Raw genomic sequence first — 24611 nt, 5'->3', positions numbered from 1 at the left:
TGCACAAACATTTATTTATATGTAGAATAATACAGGGGAAAGGGGTCAAGAAAGGCTTCACGAAGAAGATGTTGTTTAAACTGCACTTTGAGGGAAAAGAGAGACCTGAAAATTCTACAAGCTAAAGAAAAGGAGGCAGTGTATTCCAGAGATGATTGATGGTCAGTACAAAAGCAGAAAGATGGAGTGTCTTGTGTGAAAAATAAAGAGAAATTCAGTTTGGCTGGATCTTGCAGTACAGGAGGCAGAGTAATGACCAATGAAGTGGGGAATAAAGATTAGGAACAAATTGCAAAAGGAGTTAGTGAAAATAAAGATATTATTTTGCCCCCATCATGAATTCTTGGAATATATCTACAGACTCCCTGGACATCTGTGGATCCTAGGTTAAGACTCCTGCCTTGGAGGGAGAATAAAGCCACGGGGGATGACTGAATAGCGGTGTCAGATCTATACTTAAGGAGAAGGATCTAGCAATGTAGAAGACAGACTGGAATGGGGAGAGACTTGAGGCATAAAGACTAGGAAACCACTGAAATAATCTAAGAAAGAAAGAGGTGATTAGTGACTAAAATAAAGTGGTTGCTGTTTGAATATAAAAAAAGGAGTTGGATATGAGAGATATTATGAAGATAGAAAGAATAAGTTTTGGCAATTGACAAAGGATGAGGAAGAATGATAAACTGAAGATGACACAGGATTTTCAACCTAGGGAACTGAAAGAGTAATATTCAATAGAAACAAGGAAATTTGGAAGAGAGGTAGGTTTTGGGGAAAAGACAATTCAACTTAGACATGTTGAGTTCAAGATGTCTCTGACATATGCAGTTTGAAAAGTGATACACATATATTATATACATACATACATATTTATACATCTAATCTGAATTGAGATAATGGGATGACAATTAAGTTCATGAACATTGATGAAGCAACTAAGGGAGAGAATCTAGAGGAAAAAAATGGCCTTTGATAGAGTCATGAGGAAAACTGAGGGAAACAGACAGTGTAAGGGAGGAAAACCAGGAAGTAGTAGTGACATGAAATCAGGAGAGATATACAGGAGGAAAAGGGGAGTCAACACTATCAACCACAGCTAAAAAAAATTAAAAAATGAGACCTGAAAAAAAGACCATCAGGTTTTGACAATTATTTATCATTAATAATTCTGGAGAACAGTTTCAGTGAAGTGACAAGATTTGAAGATAAGCCAGAAAGAGTTGAGGAGAGAGTGTGAGAAGAGGAATGAGGATGGCTTCTTAAGGATGGAGGAGACCGGAGTATATTAGAAGACAAGTAGAATGTGAACCAGCAGAAAAATGTGGAAAAAAATGAGAAAAAGGAGAATGTAAAGAATGTACTCTACTGGAGAAGATGCAAAGGGATGAGGTCAAAGTCTGTGTAAAATAAGTACTAAATTAACTTTATAAATTAAAGATTATATATGTGTATGCATATATTCTTGCATGCATAAATATATAAATAAATCTGGTAGAGCTTATATGTATGCCTTTATTAAAAACTTCCAATTACATTATTCCCTTTATTTGTTTAAACCAAAACAAATAAATTTGTATTTGAGTAATTTTTACTGACTTCTTCTTTCTTAACTATGTCCCCCTAATAACAGTTTAAGAACAAGCAAAAGCAGTGCCATAAAAAGGACCAAGAATTGCATGACATTAATATGAGAAATAAAACATTTAAATAATCATTTCCTTCAACCTCCTTGGGTTTGGGTGCATTTTTGATATTAAAAACAAAACAACAGTATTCACCTTTATTTAAAACACTTAAAGCAAAATAAGTATTTCAGAACATTTTTTAAAGGAATAATTCATTTATAATATTTTAGAGCGCTATCATAAATTAGGTTCTCTTCTCCTCTCTCCAACTTAAAAACTTAAGCTTCTTTAGCTTTCTCGATTTTGTGTTCCTTGTTTGCTACATTTCTTTGGTCTAACTCTTTTTGCCAATTTCCCAGAATGAATGGAAGATAATTTCTCAGAGCTAATCCTCTAACACTAACTCAATTAAAAGAGATTGGGAATGATTATTATTTGTGTAGCAGTAAAGTAATAATATGGAGGAACAAAGAAACAAGAAGACTTTTTTTGAGAAAAACTCTTACTTGCCTAGACAAAGGGAAAAATGATTCAGAGAATAGTATACAGTAAGCAGATTATCAGAAATCTCACGCTTAGACTCATGTTTCCATAGTCTTGTCAATTTGGATGTTTAAATCCTTCATTTTACAGGTGAGGAAAATGGCACCTTGGCCCTAGTCCTGGTTAGTCATTCAGTTAACAGGTCAGAATTTGAACCAGTGTCCTCTGACTTCATATCAACCACTCTTTCCAGTGAACTACCCTGCCACAATATTCAATATAAAATAAAAGTATTACCTTGACTTTTAGCCAATATCTCATTTCATTAAAGTTCATATAGAATATCACTGCACAAGCCAAAGTATGTAATCTAGTGAATATTTTAGAGAAAGTTTTTGTGTAGTTAAGATTTCTTCACAAAAGAATTTTTATGAAGCTGATTCTATAAAAATAGAACCCAAGAAGGGTTCAAGACATGGATTAATAAATATATAATGAAGATTTATATAATAATCCTTTTGCTGCACACTAATATTATGATCCTCATGGAGCAGAACATTCACACCAATGAGATGATGGATCAATCGAATTATCAAGTAAATATTTAGACTTTCCTACTTTGAAGAAGTCCAGCTAGGTGGATAAAGGACCAGATCTGGGATCAGAAAGATCTCAATTCAAATCCTAGGCTCAGACACGTTCTACCTGTATGACCTATGGCAAGTCACTTAACTTTCTTTGCCTCAGTTTCCTCATCTATAAAAATGAGCCAGAAAAAGAAATGGCAAATCATTCTAGTATCTTTGCAAAAAAACCAACCAAACAAACAGACAAAAAAAAAACCCAAAAACACCACCCCCAAAAAGACAAAACCCTAAAGAAGTAATAAAAAGTTAGATACAACTGAAAATATCAAATAATTTTGAAAAAAAAAAAGGAAGGAAACAAGTATTCGTTAAGTGCTTATTATGTGCCATGTGTTGTATTAAATATTTGGGATGCAAATATAAACACAAAGAAAACAACTCCTGCTTTCAAGGCTCTAGCTAACACGAGGAGAAAAAGAACTAAAGACTTTGAAGTATTAAGCTTGCCAACTGATACACTACCTTTTTAAAAAAATCCATAAGGAAAAAAATAGGATGAAAAATTTCTTCTAAGAAAAATTCTAATTTTTTGTTTCAATTTATACCCCTGGCTCTTCTAATGCAAATAGGGGAAGATAGAGGAAAAAAACCTTCATTTTTATTTCCTCGATTTTTCTTTTAGCTGGGAAGAATTTTGTGGAGAATTCTCCTAAAAAAAGCTATGGAGGTGTGACAAGGACCCCTCAAAAGTTGAAGATTTGTCCCCTCAGTGGGTGTTTAAAAAAATGTGTCACAGATTCTAATACTTCCTTTTACCCCTCATTGTTGAAATTTCAGTAGTGATTTTTAAATCAGAGAGCTCAAATGTGTATATTTAAAAACAATCTTTGTAGGAGGCAGACATGTGAGACTTCATCATACAACACACACTACTACAAATCTAATGTTAAGTTACAGAATGTGGCTACCTTTCAACCATGGAATGCAGACATATCATGAGGGAATAATCTTTCACTTCTGATTGTGGTAGATACAAGGAGGGAGGAAACATGAAATCTTAACTCAGGCTTAATTGACTTCTCCAACTGTTTTTTATGTATTCATTTCCTTGGTGAGTTTTTTAAAATCTTTTTTTTATTCTACCTTAAATGTACCATGATTATTTTTTGTTGGAAAAGAAGGGATGTTTGTCAAGGTTGAACTTCATTTTTACTCCTGAATTGTTTTTACTAATTATACTAGAAAGCTAATTAGCTGTTGTGAAAAAGCAAAAATAAATAAACTATACCAATCTCTTCCTCTATTAGTATCCAATTCAGTACTTCAGGGTACATTGTAACAAAAACATTTCCTACTCGAGGCTGATTATATAAGGAAGAAAATAAATTAGTACTTTAAAATGGAGTCTTTCTGGAATTAGAGATTCATCTTAGTACTGCCATTTTTTCTTTTTACTATAAGGTATGTGCCAAGTAAAAATCACAATAACAATGTTTACCATGGTTGGCTTTTTTCCATTGCTTCATGGGACAAACTCTTCCTTTTACTGACACTGTAGGGTATGAATAAAATGCTGACATTAAAGGAGATAAGGACCTAATGTGAAAACAACTCCCAGGGAGGAAGTTAGGCAGTCCTGAAAATTGCACTGGCTTTTTCAAATCCTGCGGGTGTAATTCAGAACCCTAAGGCAATAATTTCCTACATTCTCAGAGGTGGCCCCCAAAAAGGATAAAAATTCTTATTTCTGAGGAACATCATCAAAAATAAGTCAGTTTGGTTTGCAATGTTAGGGTCTTTAAAAGGGGGAATAGTTTTTCAAATCTATTTTTGTATAGTCCTGTGTGTAAATAAATGCTTAATGGTTTTATAAAAGTTTATCATTTGTTACTGCTAATAATATCCCATATATTTTGATTTCATAAATATGACCAGAGACATCCCTTATCTTTATCATGTGACCGGCACATCTTCCTTCTGTTTGAGTATTTAAGATTAGAGAAGTAGGGATTTAAGTAATATTTCAGTGGACTAATTTGGCTTTATTTTTAAGGTCACAACATGTGACTAATTATTAGGTAGAAAAAGAGAAAAAATTTCATCAGGAATGATACACAATTGGTCTAAACAGGCACACAATTTGTATGTTACACCTGGTATATTTACTGTGTCCTCTTTACTTTTGGAGAGAATGAATGAACACATTCCTATTCACCGAAGAGTGAATCATTAAAGATTTACATCATTAAAGAATAAAAAACAGGCTTCTTTTTTTTTTTAAAAAGAACCTACTATGTGAAGAGCATTGGGCTAGGTCTTCAAGGTATATATATCTATATCTATATACAGCACTATTCAAGAAGTGCAAAATGAGAGCTGTTAGGGAAGGTTGTACTACTTTAGGGATCATGTAAGGCTTTATAAGTTAGAATTTATATATAACAGATAGGAATCTGACAAATGAAAAGAGACAGAAAAAATTGCAAGCATAAAGAACAGACTGAAGGGTAGATGTGGGAGCACATGCCTATCACTATAACTAAGAAGGCACTGTCTCTGTCTTATATGTGTGTTATATCATCTCAGGAAAGCAAAAGCTTCTTGAAGGCAGGGACTGTTTCATTCGTATCCTCAGTACCCAATAGAGTTAAGATATACTTGTTGAATTGAAGACCAAAGAGAAAAAAATCTGAAGTTTACTTGTTCCTTAGATATTTATGTAGACAACTGTAAACCAGAATGGATGGGCAATACATGAACTTGTCTCAAATGACCTCTTTGGAGAATGAAATGTAAACTGAACATAGTTAAGCCATATTAAGACTAATTTAGACACTCACAATTCTGTCATCTAAAAATATAGTTCTTCCCCTCACAAATGTCATGCCATTGTAATTTCAACTGTATGAAGCCTTCTATGACAAATTTGATAAATATTTGCTGCTTTGCTATGAAGACTGTACTTAGTAGATAACAGAACATAAAAATTCATTCAAAGAAAGAATAAACAAAACAATTGTTTATCCAAATACAGAAAGTGAAGTTAAAATGCTATTATCTAAATTGATCTTTTTCATTATGATAATACATCTATCAAAACTTTATCTAAATTATTGTGGAAATGGCCTGAGTTTTCTTTCCAAGACTTTCACAGTTGGACAAGAGATACAGAGGGAACCTTTTCTGTTTTCTTCAATTCACTTTTTTGGGACATGACATCATTTATCTTCTTTTGATGGGTCTATGCCTCAGAGTCCAATTAGGGTAGCCACTTTCTTTTACAGAAGAGTAAACTGAGGTCCAGAAAAAACAGGATAGCTTTCTTCAACATTCACTGAAAAAGCAGCTTCCAAGAATAGGATGAGTATTAGGTCCATTTTGAAAAGGAGTGACTGGAGCATTTAACTGAAGCTTCAAAAATTACAAGCTTCTCTGAATTAACAAAGAAATGTTCCCCTTCTTTCACAGAGAGAACTGCTTCAAAATCACGATGACCTATGTTCAAATTTTTGTCTCTGACACATCCTAGTTATATGACTACAGGCAAATCATTCAGCCTCTAAGGGCCCCAATAAACTTTCTAAGAATTCTAAGTTGCAGAACAGTTGATGATTTGCAGTGTTAGAGAGAAGTTTACTCATAGAGAATTCCCTATACTAATGAACTCAAAGGTTCCTTCTCATTCTCCCAAAAGTCATATTATAATAGATCTTGTTAAAGTTTTATCCATGATTACTTTTACCTGTTTGGTGTACTTCTGTATATCAAAAGCAAAATAACAGTGATTTGTGTTTCACCCTCTTTTATGGATAAAAAATTTTAAAACCCTTTAGAATCTCGAATTCTTGGTTCCACGACATCAAATGAAGGGCACATTTTCCAGTCTTAATCCTTCACTCTGAGCACTGTGTCAGCAGAGACACTGAATGGTACATCACACAGTTCATCAACCAATGCATCAATGTCTATTCCCTGTCAATTGGTAATCATGTTGAAAGCGAATGTCAATATAAAGGAGGAGGAAAGAAAAGAGATCCAGTAATGTTAAAGCATGGAGGACAAATCTTTTTCAAAAATTGTATAAAACAAAATAGGGAAGCTAAGCAAAATTGAGAGCAAGAGCTATGTCTCTCCATACCCTGGGTTTCACAGAAGAGTTTTCTCTATTCCCCTGACAGCTGGTCCTGTTCTTGCACATACCTTACCCCCCCATTTTATAGTACAAGTGACCCTGGAAACTCCCCTGGGATCTTCTAACTTTTTGGCCAAGTCATTTGAGGGGCTTAAGATACAAGTTATATTTTTTACACATGGCTGATGTTTGTATAAGCTTCCAAAGGAAAGAAGGGCTCTTTATTACAACTATTTGATACCTTGGTCTCAATGTAGTACATGTTCAGATTCCTACCTGAATAAAAAAAGAGGCTACATGCAAATGACAGCAGCAGTCTTCCCACAGCCTGATTGCTACTGCTAGCCTCCCTGCTGATCAAGCCGTCGCCTTCATATAATGACTGTAGCTGACACCCAAGATAATGGGCATATTCACAGCAGAGCCTTTCACTATGTCAACTAGGATTGCTATAATTTTATTTGCACAGCAGGAACTGGGAAGGGATGCTGGAGTGAGAAGAAGGGGAGCTGCTTTGGAGAACAGGGAGTTTTTTGCTAAGGTATTTGAGATTTGGGACTAATAACTCAAAAGGAAGGAAAAAGGAAGGGATGAAGAAAAAAAGGAGAAAAGGAAGAAGAGAGAAGAGAAAGAATGAGGCAAAGAATAAAGAAACAGTTCAATTACACATAGTTCACATATGTCATGATAACTCAAGATGAGCTTGAAAGCTAGCATATTTTATAAGAATCAGTGTCTTTTTTCATTCTCTAATCTTTAAAAAGAAAAAAGCATATTACCTATTTGAGACAATTCCTGACATTCAAATCTCTCTACCATTAGTAATTATAACATATATTGTAGTTTGGAGCCAAGACTAATAGATCTTTAAGGAAATACTGAAGGACTAATAGGAGTCAAGCAATAAAGCCTTTCTACTTAGATATGTTCTCATTACATATGTCATCGTTCCTGTCTCTAGAAATTACAAAGGAACAAGCCAACACATTATGAATTTTTGGGATGGGATTAGTCAATGAAAGGAACATGATAGCATTGAAAGGCAATGATGCCTGAAAGCATCATTCTAATACTGAATGGCATTGATGCTCTGGCTTTCCATAAGGCATCTTCTTAACACCTCTATAAATCCTCAGGATTGCTGAACTTTATCTAGATAAACCTGGGTCATCTAAACTGATTTTCACAACCACAATGTCACATGGGATAAAGAAAAGATGATGAGAAAGATCAGTTGAGATGTGAGCTGAGGTACACTATTGGAGCCTTAGCCACAAATTTAACAGTTTTTAGTACTTTAAAAATTCCTGATAGAGAAATTATAATATACTTTGTCTTTGTTGAGACTAATATTGACGTTATATAACAAAGTGATGCACTAAAAATCTGATCTATATACTAAATTTATGGTAATCACCATCCAAGCAGCTATGGAATTATACTCAACAGAAAGCACAGATGTTTTCATTTTAAGAAAATATATTGGAGAGTTTTCTCAGAAAACTGAGAAAACTCTTAGAAAAACAAAGGGGAAAGTGGTTCTTACATCAAAAAAATTATGACCTTTAAAAATGCACTATGTAATACTTCAAAGACCGATCTGTACCTTGGATGAAAGATTGGTTATAAACCACATTGTTTTTATTCCTAAGATAGTAAACTGAATCAAAATTAAAATCAGCAAATGTATCAATGAGACCATTTCCCAAAAGATGTCAATATGAGAGACTGATTGACAGGTAACCCTAAAGAAAAACAGTCTAACAAGATGATGATACTGTTTAATAGAAGGATTTAATTTAAGGAACAGAAATCATCTATAAACATTAAGCAAATATGGCTATGTATGTAGCAGTTGAAGAGAAATACAGGAAAGCCATTATAATCTCAGAGTTAATGAAGTTGTGCATGGTCTTTTGCTCAATTGGAAGTATCCAATAGCTAACTGGATATGACTGATTTATAAGCAAAAGCAAATCATCTTAGAGTTTCATCTACAGAAGAGCTCAAAATTGCAATTACTCAGTGAGGGGGGAAGCAACTACTGCTATCTTTCATTTCTATAATGCTTTTAGGTTTACCAGTACTTACCTTTCAACAATCCAAGAAAGTAAATATGGTAACTCATAATCCAGTACAGTACAAACTGCTTTGGTTTTTGTAAGCCTACGTCCTCACACAATACCTAGTATACTGCAAGCACTTAATACATTAAAAGTTGGTTGGAACTGATCTCTACTTGATCAGTGAGGAAACAGAGATTCAAAGAAATTGAATGACTTCCTGTGTTCACACAGCTATGGAATGTCACAGCCAACATTCAAACTCGGTTCTTCTGACTCCAAGTCTAGAAGTTTTCCCACACTATGACATTACACACAAGCAGAAATGACTAAAACTTTTCATTCCAAGTTATAATTATTGTAACTTTTAAATAACTTCATTAATTGAGACTATTCACAAGAGACAGTGGTAAATTTTACTGATAATTTGGAACTGTTCAAACCTCAAAAACTTTAGGATATCACCTCTTATAATTTAAAAAAAATTCATTAAATTCTCTAAGTCATAATTCTCCTTTAAATAATGGTTTTTTTTCATCCTTTTCTATTTACCTTTTTATGCTTCTCTTAAGTCCTGGGTTTGTAGACCAAATTTTCTGTTTAATTCTAGTTTCTTCAATAGAAATGATTGGAAGTTCCCTACAATTATTGAAGATTCACCTCTTCTCACCTGAAAGATGATGTTTAGTCTCTCTGGGTAGTTGATTCTTGGTTGTAATCCAAGGTCCTTTGATTTCTGGAATATGATATTCCAGGCCCTCCAATCCTTTATTATAGATGCTGTCAAATACTGGGTAAACCTGACTTGGACTCCTCTACACTTGGAATTGTATTCCCCCCCCCCCCCCCCGGCAGCCTGCAGTATTTTTTCCTTGAGATTATAGTTCTGGAGTTTTGCAACAATATTTCTTGGAGTTTTCCTTGGGGGAATCTTTTTCTAGGGATGATTGATGGATTCTTTTAATGACTATTTTGCCCTCTGATTCTAGTATATAAGGGCAGTTTTCTTTGATGATTTTTTGAAGAATGCTATCCAGACTCTTTATTTGGTCATGGGCTTCAGATAGTACAATAATTTTTAAATTGTCTTTCCTGGACCTATTTTCCAGTTCAGCTATTTTTCCAATGAATTATTTTTACATTTTCTTCCAGCTTTTCAATATTTTTAGTTTGTGTGACTGATTTTTGATGTCTCATGGAGTCATTAGCTTCCATTTGCCCTGTTTGAGTTTTTAATGTATAATTTTCTTCAGTGAGCTTTTGTATCTTCTTTTCCATTTGAGTAAGTCTACTTTTAAAGGTGCTACTTTCTTCAGTAGATTTAAAAAAAAATTTGGCCAATTGCTTTTTTAAAGGAGTTGATGTCTTCAGTCAATTTTTATCCTTCCTTTTCCAAGTTGTTGCTTCTCCCTTGCATACTTATTTCTTTTCCCATATTTTTTCCTACCTTTCTTATTTGACTTTTAAGATCCTTTATGAGCTCTTCCAAGAAGCCTCTTTTGGCTTGAGATCAATTCATGTCCTGTTTTGAAGTTTCGTATGAAGGAGTTTTTGTCCTCCTCTGAGTCGGTGTTTTGGTCTTTGCTGTCACCAAAAGTAGCTTTCTATGGTCAAGGTTCTTTTCTGTCTCTTGCTCATTTACTTCCTTTCTTTTCCATACCTCATGACTTTTAAAGTGACTTCTGTTCCTGGGCTACAGGGAGGTTCTGTCCCAAACTTGTTGTACAGCTTTGAGCCTTGGCTTTCAGCAGAAGAGCCCCTTGTGTTTGGCAACTTACACAGCAGGAGGGTAGTTCTTCCTATTGTTGTCTGGTTCCCCTGGCTGGGAGATTTGCCTTCTGTGCTGGGACTGGAGGCTGCCCCACTGGTCTACTTTGCAACTGTTTTACTGAGCCAGGATAGAGGGTTTCAGTTGCTGATGTACTATGATTAGAACCCTCCCACTAGCTTTCCCAGATACCTTCTGAGCTGAGCTGAGCATCCCTTTTGCCCCGTGAGACTGACCTTTCCTGAAGTCCCTCAAACCTTCCTAAGGCTGGAGAGTGATTTCATTCCATCTCTTTGTAGGCTTTGTCATTTCAGACTCTGTTCAGAGGATTGGTTTCAAGTGGTTTTCCTAAGTTATAATTCTCAAGTCATTTATATATGAAATAACTTTTGCTATCTGTCTAGTGTATGCCTTGACTAATTGAGATAAGTTTTGCCTATGGCTGTTCTGCTTCTACATAGTAAAATTAAGTATGTATCATGACTTATAAAGCTTATTTTTGTGAGGGTTTACTGCTTCTGGGACTGTGGGAATATCAGTTAATTCTTTAGGACCTACTATTTGCTTATGGTGGCAGTTATGACATAATAGAACTTGGAATTAAGATTTGGGTTCATGTTTTGCTTGTGACACTGACTATATTGCTTGCCAAGTCACTTAACCTCTGTGCTTCAAGAATTTCTTTAGGAATGATCTACTGTCACAGATTATGGTTTGTTTTGGGAGGAGGAGTTCCATTCTCTTAACTTCCCCACACGATCCTTTGTCCTGACTGTCTCTCAGGTCTAGAATGCTTTCAGTTATAAGCCCCAATCATTTTACATTTAGATTATTGTAATATCCTGCTGCTGGGTCTATCTGCCAGAGCCCTCTCCACTCAAATCTATCCTTCATTTAGTCATCAATGTGATTTTTTAAAAGCACATATTTAACCACATTGCTACTTTACTCAATAAATTGCAGTGGCTCCCTATCGCCTCCAGGATCAAATACAAAAAGCTGTTTGGTGTACAAAGTCCTTCTTAAACCGAAACCCCTATTTTTCCAGTCTTATGGCTTACTCCCTATTATGTACTCTTTGATACGGTGAAACAGGATTCCTTGAAGAAGACACTTCATTTCTCAACATTTTTTCTGGTAACCTCTATTTCTGTAATGATATTCTTCATCTTTGTCTTCAAGATTTCTTTAAGTGCCAACTAAAATCCTATTTTCTACAGGATGCCTTTCCCAGTTTGTCTAAATTCTAGTGTCTTTCCTCTTACAGCTTTTTCTCCTCATTTTGTAAATAGGTTATTTGTACAAATTTCTTGGTCCCCACTATCAGACTGTGAGCTCCTTGAGGGACTTTGCCTCTTTTTGTATCCTCTACACTTAGTATAATGTCTAGCACATAGCAAGAGCTTAATAAATACTTATTAACTAATATTTTTATTTTGCAATTAATCAATACTTTCCTTATCCTATTCCTCTTTTTTTAACTTTAATTTTCTTTGTAGGTTTAATGTGAATAGAAGTTAATGAGAGTTGGTGATCGGATAAGTCTTTTGTCCATTCAAATGGTTTCACAGATAGATACTTTAAGGACCATTTATTATGGCTTGAAAGAATGAAAGTAGTTTTCAAAAATACCAGAAAGATGCCAGAGAATGGTGGATATACTAATAAAAACAGACTTCCTAGTTGTAATCTACACAGTGAATTCAAATATGGCCTCAGAAATTTGACACTTAACTAGCTGTGTGACACTGGGCAAGCCACTTTATTCTAATTGCTTTAGGGAAAAAAAAAAGAATGCACAGGAGTTAGCTTTTTTTTCAGTCCAAAACATTTCTTAGTCATACTGTTTTTCATGTGCCTGCAGGATTCTTCTATATCCCAAGTTTCTGTCATCAGAAATATTGGATTTGGTTTTTCCTTTGCATTCAAATCACAAAAGGCAATGTGTCCATGCCTCACTTAAAACAACAACAATCAAAAAAGAATGAAGTAAATTGAGCTAAGGTGCCTCATTAAGATCTAGCCTCTGTCACCTACTAGCTGTGTGACCCCAGGCAAGTCACTTAACTTCTATCTGCCTCAGTTTCCTCGTCTATAAAAATGGGAATAATAGCCTCAACCTCACAGGGCTGTTAAATTGAGAATATTTATAAAGTGCTTTGTGAACTTTAAAATGCTATATAAATGCTAGTCATTAACGTAACTGATCAAGGTGATCTTAATGGGCAAATGTAAAGTCTGAAGAAATGGTGGCAAGAATATCAGAAAACAGAGGTGTCCCTTGAGAAATGGTGGTCAATTTTCCAGTTCTATTTCTTTCATCCTATCAAGAATCAGAATTGTTGGATAATTTTGTGGCCAGAAAGGCTACATCTTGTTCAAGTATTATCCTCAAGGCATGTGGGCATGCCAAATCATACTCACATTACTGATGTGAGATGAAGATGATAGAGCTTGCCTTCATTTCAGAACATCACAACCTATCTACTCTCATCTACTATGGGATCTGAAGGACCCATCATACCACATTCTATAAACTTACACATACCATTATCTCTCAGGTGACTTTGCAGCCAGAACAATTTCCTAGTCAAAGAAACAAATGTGGTAAGTTTAGAGGAGGGCCTTTTAAAAAAAAGTTCCTATTGGTCCAATTTCATAGAAAGGCCCATAAAATTGATGGAGTCCCTTTGGATTTTAGAATAATCCATATCCCCTGCAATTAGGAATGGTTGTTGCAGAGACCACTGAATCTTCTGCACGTCTCCTTTGCTGATTTTCAGGAAATTAATAACAAGATGGGGAATGCAATACAAGTCCTTGGTCATGAGAGCCCAGTAGAATGTAAGATTCTACCAGACAGGTACTGTTTTGTTTTTATTTGCCTAACACAATTTCTTATACATAGTAAGGGCTTGAAAGATATTTATTGAATTGAATTCAATCAGAGAACTGAGGTAGAAAAAAATAGTAGTCAGAATATGAAAAGAAGATTAAAATGATGGTTAACTATTTTCTATATTAGCACTATTTTCACTTCTTATATTCCCATGGATAATATAAGCTTCTACTAAAATCTAATTTATGATGCCTCATCATGGAGTGGAGGTGGTTCTGGATTTTTAAAGCCTTGCTAATACAGTCTCTGGTAAAAGTCTATTAAGCTGGAAAAATTTTTGAATGTCAGGCTGGTAACAGCCTGGATGCCTGCCGGTCAAGGACCAGATTAGCTGAATTCACAGTGGCTCATCCCAAGAAGACTGGCTACCAGATGATGAATGCTTTTGATCCTGGGAACTTATAAATGCTGCGTGGAAGGGATCTGTGTTGGTATAAGGAATACTCACACCAATAAATCATGAATCTTTGGATGGTGGAAATACATATTGCAATACTTCTCTCAGGAAGAGGAGGCCACAATGTGGTATTCATCCTAGAAGTATTTCTTGGATGGAAAAAGGAATTTCTGAAAAATGAAGCTCCAAGTCCAGAAATAGCAAAAAAGGACATAAGCAGATCTCAAACTCCTCAAACTACAGTGACATTCTGAGAGAGCACATCTTAGATTCCTTCTGGTAACACTATTTCTCAAGGAAATTCTTCCAATTTTTTCTCTGATTGGGATCCCCAATTCTATTCTGTTTTGTATGAAGTGCCAACTGGTCAAACCAATAACCGGAATAGGTCAATAGCTTCTAATATAGTTTCAAAAGACTTTTTTTTTCTTTGTCTTACCTATGCAGTAGGGACAACACTGGCCTTTTCTCAAAACAGGTCTTTCACAGGAGACTGAAGGGCAAGACTCAGAGTAACAGCTAATCATGCTATCCATACATATGCAGCTGGTACAAACATCGGGTTTCCACGACTCAGCTGCCAGGAATATGTCCCCTTCATCATTTTTGCAGTAACTAGGCATGCTCTCATTATTTGATGAGGAAGGCTGAAGAGGTTCATCTGGAAAAATGGACACACAAGTCAGCAGGGAAAATAAGAGGATGCAGGCCGCTAATGGTGCTACGTAAAGAGTCTTCTTCACTCTGCCTGATAAAGACTAGGGCCAATATTTAGGCCTCTGAGTATACATCTTAAAAAGCATATTCAAATAATAAAACTTAAAGGCCTGAAAAGACAATTTATCTGGATTTTCAGGTCATCAGATGGCCAAGAACTAACTTCCAAGTTTAGATGTGAACCCTTTAGGTGATAGAAAATCTAAATTACTGAGGAGGGGGCCAAATAAAGAGTCTATAAAAGCTTAGTATTTCATATTACTTGAGAAAAAGAAGAGAAAACTACTGGAGAACAAAGCTGCAATGTTTTCTCCTGGTCTGAGTTCTTGAATATCTGTGGTGATTATAATTATCTATTTTTCCATTTAAATACTCTTCAGATGCCTTATTGTGACATGACTGTGATCCCTAGATTCTCCAAGGCTATGCCGGAGAAGTAGAAATTTTTTTCAGGTTCCAGAAAGATGGCAAGCTCAGCAATAATTCACATGTCTCCTGTTTAAGGACCAGTATCATCAAGGCAGGAGAGATTCATCCAAGAGAAGATGGTCACCCGGGGATGAATCTTTTTCAGTCACAGCAGCCTTCAGATGAAGGATATCTTCTAAGGCACAAAAAGCTTGTGGTATGTGAGAACAGAAGTTGCAACACCAAAGAGACCCCAGATCCTGTCATTTTTGAGGTACAGTGACAGGACATTGTACGCTTGCAGAGAATATCACACACAAAGGGATTGTACAGAGACCATGCTGTTTATGGTTGACTGAAGAATGCAGGACGTTTCCTCTGAAAGCCTGAAGTAGAAATCTGACCAAGATGAAGCATTGAAAGGTCTAATTCAAATGAGCATTCTGGATCCTAGGATCATAGATTTCTAGCTGGAAAGGAACTCTGAGTTGAATCTTGTCAGAAAAAGAATTTGAATCTGTACAACAGATACTGATGAAAAGGAATACTTCCAACTTCCACTAATACCTAAAAGTCTAGGGATTATTCTGATGAATAAACCAAAGGTCAAGATTATTCCTAATAAGAAACCTCTAAGTAACAAAAAACACACTTCCTCATTGGAAATAGGAATATAAAACAAATTTTTGAACATATAATCTAAAGAGGTAGACTGTTTAGCATAGTTCTTTTGAAGGCTCATATTCATAGCTGATTCTAATTCAATCAAGAGCTGAAACACTTAAATTAAGTGAAAGGAGCTGAACTGTTACTGCAATAGTGCAACCTTAATTCACATTTTCTCTGCAAAATAGTTTCATGCTACTGGACAGTTGTTACTTGTCCAGAGGAGTTGTGTTCTTCTGGATTCTCCGTTTGGGAAGAGTGGGTCAAGAAAGGAACCATTAGAATATATCTCTGCCCAATTCTATTAGGGTCAAGTGGGAAGGGGATTAAGTTTTAGGCACTAATGCCGGAGAAAAGAACAGGGTCCAGAGAATGGAAATATTTCATGGAGTTTACCACTATGTCCACATTAACCTTTTGGCTCAGATATAGAGATCTGAGAGAAAGAGGTAGAAGATTTGAACATCTTTCTCAATAGACCTTCTCAGCCACTTTTCTTTGGGAAGAGGGTGGAGAAGAAGAATAGAAATTGTTCATTATTATCAAAAGGATCATTTCTTTGTCTGAGGACTGAATACTGCTTTATTTTAATAGTTGGTAATTTCTTCCCCCATTGGTGGGAAGTCACTGATGATGCTTGTCAAACTTGGACCCACAACTCACCACTATCCTTTTCTGAATTAAGAAGTTAAAATAAAACAAAACATAACTCAAAAACTTAGTGAGGAGTCATACTTCACCCTAAGCTTATCTCAGTACTCAACAGAAGTGATAAAGTGGGCACAGTGAGTGAAAAAGAATAAGAAAAAGAGCCAGAATGACTATTTGCAAGGAGAGTGAAACTCTCAAAGTCAGAGAAAAGATCAAAAGTGAAAATACTAGTCTGTTGTTCATGATGGAGCACAAGGCTGAAGAAATCGAGGAAAAAAATGAAGAGTGAGATTTTTATTTCAACAAATACATAGTCTTTACAGAACATTAGCTGCAAATTTTATTTGGTCATCTCATTCACCAAAATTCCTCTTCTCTATTCACTACCTCCACAAAGACCCTCATTCTTTTATCTTTCCATATATTTACTTGATTTACATCTTATACTTTTCTACTCTCTACTTTGTTTCATTCTTTACATTCTATAGCCCATGTCCTCCCAAAACTAAAAAGAGAAAAAAACAAAAACTAGGTAAAAAAGACAAAATCTAATCTAGACTAACTTGCTAATATTCAGGAAAAAAAAGAATCTGACCAAATGCTTTCTCTTGCCACTTGTAGTAATTCTTTTGAACTTAAAACACATTAATTTTTAACCCTTGTTCAAGAGTTAGGGGAACACTTGATATCTTGCTTTATAAACATTTATAAAAATTGAATTATAATTAATTATATAACTATAATTATTTATATCTTACTTTCATTATTATCACTGTTACTATTTTATTATTAGACAATAGACCTTGGGCTCTGTGGATAATTCTGACAACAAAAAATGTTATTTAGACTATCCATCAAAAGTTAGCTTTCAATTTTGAATTAATATGCTAAGATGAACAAAGTTCTAAGTACTGATCCATGGATATGTTAAAAAGAAATTCTATGAGAGGAAATAGAGTAAAAATAATTTGTTCTGTTACTTGATAAACTTAATAACAGAACAGAGGAGTTTATGGGTATTGTTCTTTAGTAGAGAAAAGTTCAAACAACCTATGTTTAGAAGCTAAGTCCAGTTATAGCTAGGTTGATGAGACAAAAATTTCAAACTAATCATACAATATTCTTTTTATTTGTTATATCAAATTTTATAGACTTTATCTAGAAATAATAGAGTAACTTTCTTAAATGATAATCAAAAAAGTTAGACAAAGAAATTCCTTTGTTTTCATATTAGCATAGCCATAAACCTAATATTTCTTTCAAAGGATTCAAAGTACCATTTTTTAACATTCTAAGGATGGCAGAGCTATTCATCCAAAATGGAAACATAAAAGAAAATTTATATGAGTGAGACCATTCAAGATAAGCTAATGGCCTTATACTGGAAATTAAGTATTTTGTGGGTCTGACATGTAGTAAGCAAGATAAATGGTAGTCATAAACATGATGATTTCTTCAATGTTACATTAATTCCAAGAAATAAATGTGAACCATAGAAAAGAATGCTTTGAGGAGGTAGGGTAATAGGTATCTTAATGCTCTCTAGCATTTGCATTTGACCTTGGTGCAAGTCCTTTTAAAAGTTAGCTTTTTTTAAAAGCACTGATTTGACAACATCTCTAACCTGACCCTATTTTATTCTCAAATGGTTTAAAGGGCTACCAAATTTGTCAGCAAGATGAAGCGTATTCTATTACCTGTACACTGAGGGCAGCAGGAATCCTGGGTGCGGGAAGGAGTCTGGCAAAGAAGCGGAGGGCAAACTTCTGTTTCACACAACACACGTCCACTGTGACATGTACACTGGGTGCAAGAGTCGATATTCCATGTTTCTCCATCCACAAAATACTCTCCTCCAGGAGCATGGCAAATGGATGGGCTACTCAGCTCTGGTTTTTGAACCACAAATTCATCTGAGAAATCAAACATAAGATCAAAACAAAATATGTTATGAGAGAAGAAGTACAGTCTACAGGTTGTTCTCAGCAATTCTTGAAGTTCCTGATGCTTTCCAGTTCATGAGTTTAGAGTTTTGAGAAATTGTTGATAACACTTTTAACTTTTTTCGATCAAGGAAAGAAAGAAATCAAAAGCAGTACAATAATCATGCATACTGGCAGACAGGGAGAGCAAAAGTTCCTTTCATCATATTTTTTAAAAGAGGGTAATTTATAATCCATCTTAGTAAGAAGAGAATTAATGCCACAGATAAAATAACTTCTTCAAATATCATTACACTAATCACTTATCACTTTCAAGAGATTGCAGAGGTGAACTGTGATTAACAAATCTTACAAAGAAATCAACTGTTTGGATCTTATATATAAACTTCCTAGAAAAAGTTCAGAGAATTTTGGCTTACTTTTTTTTTTCATCCTATTCAATGCCCTGTGCACTCCATTAACTTTCAGGGAACTTGAGTTTTTGAAAACTTGGAAATACATCCTTGTAATCAAATTGGGTACACCCACATTAAGACTGCCTGCCAGAAAACTAAACAGGAATGTTCATGTAGAATCAATAGACAGAAAACTCATACTGAAGAGTAGATCTCTGTTCTAAGATACTATTGAAAGGCAAAAACTGAGAGGTTGTTGATAACTGCCATCATTCTCCAGCAGAGACAATTTTAGTCTTTTGTCTCTCAAATGAGATGATGATGATAGGGAGGAAATTCAATATTAGGAATATGTTGAAAGGTACTGAGAGTTGCCCTGCAGTTGTACTGAGGAGCTAAGAAGCCTATTCATAAATTATAATATAAGAATGTCAAGAGAGGGCTGTGAGTGTTGAACATATTTGGAACATAGTAGGTAGAAACACCTCTTGAGGGTCATGGTAAAAACAATTCTTGGAACCCTTCACAGTGTAAGTAAAGACTCTATATACCAATGAACATCATGATCATTGTAGTTTGGACTCTGTGATTACTATGGTAAGTCAACAGTGAGAGTGAGTGTTGATTCCTACTTAGGGAGATAACTTTAGTTACCTTGATTCAAAAGGGCAGGGATAGAGACAGGGATCAAAGAAGGAGAATACTTTGGTTATGTTTAAAGATGACAGAATTCTGATATTGGCTGATGTAAATAGCAGTAATTAATATATAATAGAACATAATAAATAGTAAATAGCAGATCTAGTGTAAAAGGACCCAACATTTCAATACTGAAATGAGAAGGGAAGACAATTTAGAATGCAAATTGACTTGTGAAAACTGAGAGAGGGAGTTGGTGGTGGGAAAGAAAGGGAATGGACAAAGTATAATAATGCATTTCATGCTGTCAAGAGAGAAACAACTTTTCTTAAAGTTAACTGCTTATATAGGAGAATTAGTAAAGGGTTTCCTAAATAGACCTATAAAAGAGTTGAAAACAATTCTCCTTGAAAAGAGAAGAATTGCTTTTCTAGGTGTTGATGGCTCCTAGACTCTCACATAGAAGAGGAAAGATAGTCAAGTCATAGGAATAAATAGCCATGTGTATTTCCAGTTTTCCTTACCTTTCTAACCCTTTCCCCTATACAACTTGCTTCAAGGCAAAACAGGAGAGGGACCTGAGAGAGGTAGGATATGAAAGAAAAACAGAAAGAGAAAGGGTAAGAAAGAGGAAGGGAAACCTGAGGAAAAAATAGCAGTGGGTGAACCTTTAACCTAACATGGAAAAGGTTCAGTAGTAGCTCCTTTATCTTGACAAAAATAGAAAAAGGAACTGACCAGGAATACTTGGAAGAAAGATAGCTCCTAAAAAGTTAACTGCTGAAGGGGATGAAAATGAAGTTCTTTTCTTAAGTCACTAGTTAAGATAAACAAGATTGAGTCCTTCAGTAAGAACAATACATGAGATAAAACTATGAAAGGGACTATTTTTGGTGAAATAGAGTATATGATTTAATGTGTGTATGTGTATATATACATATATCCACACACATATAAATAGCACATTATATATGAAATAGATGTAGTATTATACACTGCACATTATATACACATGTGTATGTGTGTATATATACATGCTTATTTTTAAACATACATATATCCATTTATAGCTTTTTATTACTTCAGTTTCCTTCTCTATAAAATGATGGGGCTGCTGTAGATGATTTTCAAAGTTCTCTCTAGTTATTTTGCCATGGAAACATTGTGTGTCTTTTGAACATGATACTTCACAAAATCTGAGAACCTCTCCTGTTGCTTCACTTATAAAATAGGAATAAGATATGTTCTTTCCAATATCAGTGTGAAAGATGAAAAAGATGAGAACTATACAAATGCTGAACTCAAGTTAAGTTAACAAGCATTTATTAAGTGTCTACTATGTGCCAGTTACTGTACTAAGAACTAGGGATACAAAAGAGAGCAAAAAACTACCATGCTTCCTACTTTTAAGGGAGTCACTATCTAACAAAGAATGGGACCAGAAAAACTGATACATATGATAATAACTTTTTATTTGAACAGGGACTGATTTTATTAGTAATGAGGGAATCCCTTGTAGTAATGCAGATCAGTAACTGTACAGAACCTTATGATCTTAGAGAGACATGGGGACACTGAGGCTTCCAGTTGATGAGTCACACATGATTATCACTAGCAAGTATAACTCAGACAATGTGATTTTTGATTTTGCTGCTCTTTTCTTGAGCTAGTCAGTTACTGCCCAGATCCATTGGATCTCTCTTTATTCATACATTCCCTCTACTCCCAGATCCCCAGTACAACTAACATCAAGTTAGTGAGGGTCACACACACACAAAAACCCCTCACTTGCCCCAGTCCTAAGAGCCCTACTACAGATTAGGGCTTTTGGTCATCTGGGGGCCACTCTCCTTAAAAGATTTGACCTATCAATTAAAGAGAAAAGACTAAATATGTAGATGTTATAGACATTTGTACTAGCAAAATGTATGGTTGACATTTAGCAATATATGAATTAATTCTTTCTAAAACACAGCTTAACCCTTCATTCAAGTGACTGGACAGTTTTAAAAAATAAATAATGTCCATTTTCTATTTGTGTGCAAGAGATATTCATAAGTTTTGGATAACTGGGGAAAACAAAAATTGGTGAAAAAATTTAGTTCACTTAATGTGACAAACCATAGAAATTCTTTGCTGAAGTCCAATACCTTTTCTTTTGTTTTGTCTGGTAATTAGTTTTTTCACTTTGGCCTGAACTCTCTACTCTGTCTACTCCTAACTCTGTCCTGCTAAGTAAACTTAACTGTTCTGTGAAAATAACTCTTGATTTGGACCCTTTCTTGCACTCTACTTTTTCATTTAACAACTGACTGACCCATCATGTTGCCTCTAGCTCTTAAAAACTGGACAAAACTTGGTCTAGTACTGATTTCTTGGCTCTGTTTTTCCACTAGGCCTTATTCTTTCTCATGAAGGTCTTAGAGGAGCAGAGATTTAGAGCTGGCTGTCAAGTCTAATCTCATTACCTCAGAAAGGTAAGCGAGTTGTCCAAGTTCACACAGGTAATAACAAGCTTTATTTTCCTATTAGAATATAAAATTTTCTAAGGCAGGGTTTGCCCCATTTTTCTGTATTTCTATCAGCATTTAGCACAGCTCCTGGCACAAAATATACACTTAATACAGGAGGTCCTTCTCCTTCTCTCTGCCTCCCTTCATTCTTTCCTTTCCTTCTGCTTCCAGATCCACTACCATGTCTTGTACCACACGGCTAATCTCCTCCCCTTGCTTCTACATATGACCAGTACTTTTCACAATTTTGAGTATGACCTTTGTATTTAGGCAAACATTTAATTTTTATGCTTGCATTTGATGTTGTCTTTGCTGAAAAAAACAAAAACCAAAAAGAAACTGCCCTGCACTCATCCCTTTAGAAGACGGTAGTTTCTAATGAGCAAGAACTATTACCATTTCAGACTCTGTATCCTTTGAACCTATTGCAGTGCTTGACATACATATAAGGCTTAATAAATGCATTAGCTAATTAATTAATGATTAATTAATCACTAATAAATGATTAATAAATCCATAGCATTTGATCTATTTCTATGAGCCAGATACATCATTCTGGAAATGTAAAAGAAAAGATCAAGCAGAGAGTATTTCCTTATACACAGCACAGAAACCAGCTTTACTTGAGCATGATGGGCAGCACTGTCCTGGGCGGATGGTGGGATTGCTGCAGGCAGGTACAGGACAGGTGATCAGGGCACACATTTCCCGTCCATTATGACAGTAGCACTCTCGGCATCCATCGTGCCAGCTTTCCTCGTTTTTATGATGACGTCCATCCATAGAGAGGCAAGTGCCTGTCTGCACGGGGGGCCCAATGGATGCTGAAGGCGTAGCCTCTGTAGGAGACAGTGAGAAAGCAGCTAGATATAAAAGCGGTTCAGTATAAAAACAGTCTATACAATAGATAAATGTAGGCACAAAATAGAGATATAAATACAGATATAAAAGTTTTATCTAGAAAGAGTCTATGCAATAGATAAATTTAACTTCAATGGCTTATTCTCTTTTTAGAGAAGTCCTGATCACTGTAGCTGTGGATCAATATCTCTCACCCTCCAGCTGGGGGCTGTGACAGCAGAAGGATAAAGATAGGAGAGACAATTCAAACTTTTTTGGGAGACCGTTTCCATGGTAAAATGAGAGTGATGGTATATGTATGTGTAGGTCTATGTCTACCTAGTACACATACACAGAGAATTTCAAAGATAGAAGATCACTTCTTTTGTAATATATTGTTGTTCAAGAAGTGAATGCAAGGGATAATGTTGTAAAAAATTACCCTGGCATGAGTTCTAGCAATAAAAAGTTATTAAAAAATAAATAAATAAATAAATGAAATGAAAATATATATATTTTATGATGACCTGTAAGTGACTTGCGTAGGCTCACACAGCTTAGAAATGGCTGAAGCCATATTTGAATTTAAGAAGATGAATTTTTTCAGTCTTCAGGCCCAACACTGTCCCTACACCACTTAGCTGCCCCTGTAATATTGTAGTATTGCTATAATTTTTTAATTTTAATATTAAAAGACTGAGTTCTCTCTTCTTCTCAAAATCGAATGTACTTATTTCCATAGGGAGCTCAAATTCAGGGAGCTTAAAATATATATTTTTAAATAAAAGAACCTATTTGATGGATTAGCTAGTCATTTAAGATGGATTTCCCAGGGACACAACAAAACTAATTTTCCTGGGTAGCAGGAATAGGGTATAAGTCTTACTTCATTAACAGTTAAAGTTTTAAACTTGAGGCCACTGAATTTAATTTTTTAATATTTTGATATGTGAATCTCACTATAATTGGTTTCTTTTGCAATCCTATTTATTTTGTTTTTTTTACATACAAATATTATGAAAAGGATTCTTCACATTTTACTAGAATACCAAAGGGATCCATGATATACAAAATCTTAAGAACTGCTGGATTTTTAGGAAGAAAAAATTTCAGGAGAGGAAACTTCAGAACAAGGGAATAACAGAAGATACTTTTGGTTTTAGATATGTATACATTTGGAGAAAGAGTACTCATGATAAATTCATCTTTGTGGAAATTATTGTAGAAGTGTCTAATGATTCTCCATATGTAGAGGAACATCCTGACACTTATCAACCATACTGAGGGTTGACTAACATCTCTTTCTGATACCTCATTGTCACATGACTCTCTCAGGTATGACATTTGCTTTTATGCCAGATTCAACTCTATGGAACAAGACGTCCCCAATGCCGGATATGACCTGTTGCTCTGTCCTCTCTGCCCCAGCTTTCCTTTTGTCTCCCCTCATTAGATTATCCGTTTCTTGAGGGCAGAGAGTTTTTTTAAAATTAATTTTATCCCTCATGCTTAGCACAGTGTCTGGCACATAGTTGGGGCTTAGTAAATGTTTATTAGAAATATTAGAAACTGCAAATATGAAGGCAACTCAGAATTTCTAACGGCTATTGAATGGAACCTAAGATCTGGCAAGATTTAAACTGGAAAGATTGTGAGAAATGGCCTAGGGATAGATTGTGTGCTTACAGCTTAAGAACCAACATCAGTAAATTCAGAAAATTTAATTACCAGAAGTCTGGCCATCAGCTGATGAATATTTACTTTTGGCCAAAGCAACTCAAGAAAACATCTATTAAGATTCAGAGGGATTTGTAGCTGTATTTGTGGAGAGAATAACCATATTGATGAAATCAAATATCTTTGGTCAAATAGAAATGGAGACACA

At 35.1% G+C, this 24611-nt stretch overlaps 1 protein-coding gene across 4 annotated transcripts in view; it reads right to left on the bottom strand.

The window, feature by feature from the left end:
- The window catches only part of CRIM1 (cysteine rich transmembrane BMP regulator 1), a 227318-nt gene that overhangs the window by 17796 nt on the left and 184911 nt on the right, over positions 1-24611 (bottom strand). For 3 of the 4 annotated variants that reach the window (XM_051976136.1, XM_051976137.1, XM_051976139.1), the window contains 3 exons: positions 22510-22725; positions 18094-18309; positions 14394-14615 (listed from right to left, as the gene is read on the bottom strand). In XM_051976136.1, coding sequence (XP_051832096.1) covers positions 14394-14615; positions 18094-18309; positions 22510-22725 — 654 coding nt within the window. The remainder of the gene's footprint in view (positions 1-14393; positions 14616-18093; positions 18310-22509; positions 22726-24611) is intronic. The other variant, XM_051976138.1, reaches the window with a different exon arrangement.

This window comes from Antechinus flavipes, chromosome 2 (assembly GCF_016432865.1).
Source record: "Antechinus flavipes isolate AdamAnt ecotype Samford, QLD, Australia chromosome 2, AdamAnt_v2, whole genome shotgun sequence".
Classification (NCBI taxonomy): Eukaryota; Metazoa; Chordata; class Mammalia; order Dasyuromorphia; family Dasyuridae; genus Antechinus; species Antechinus flavipes.
Note: the sequence above shows the minus strand (reverse complement) of the source record. Positions and strands in the feature narration are given on the sequence as shown.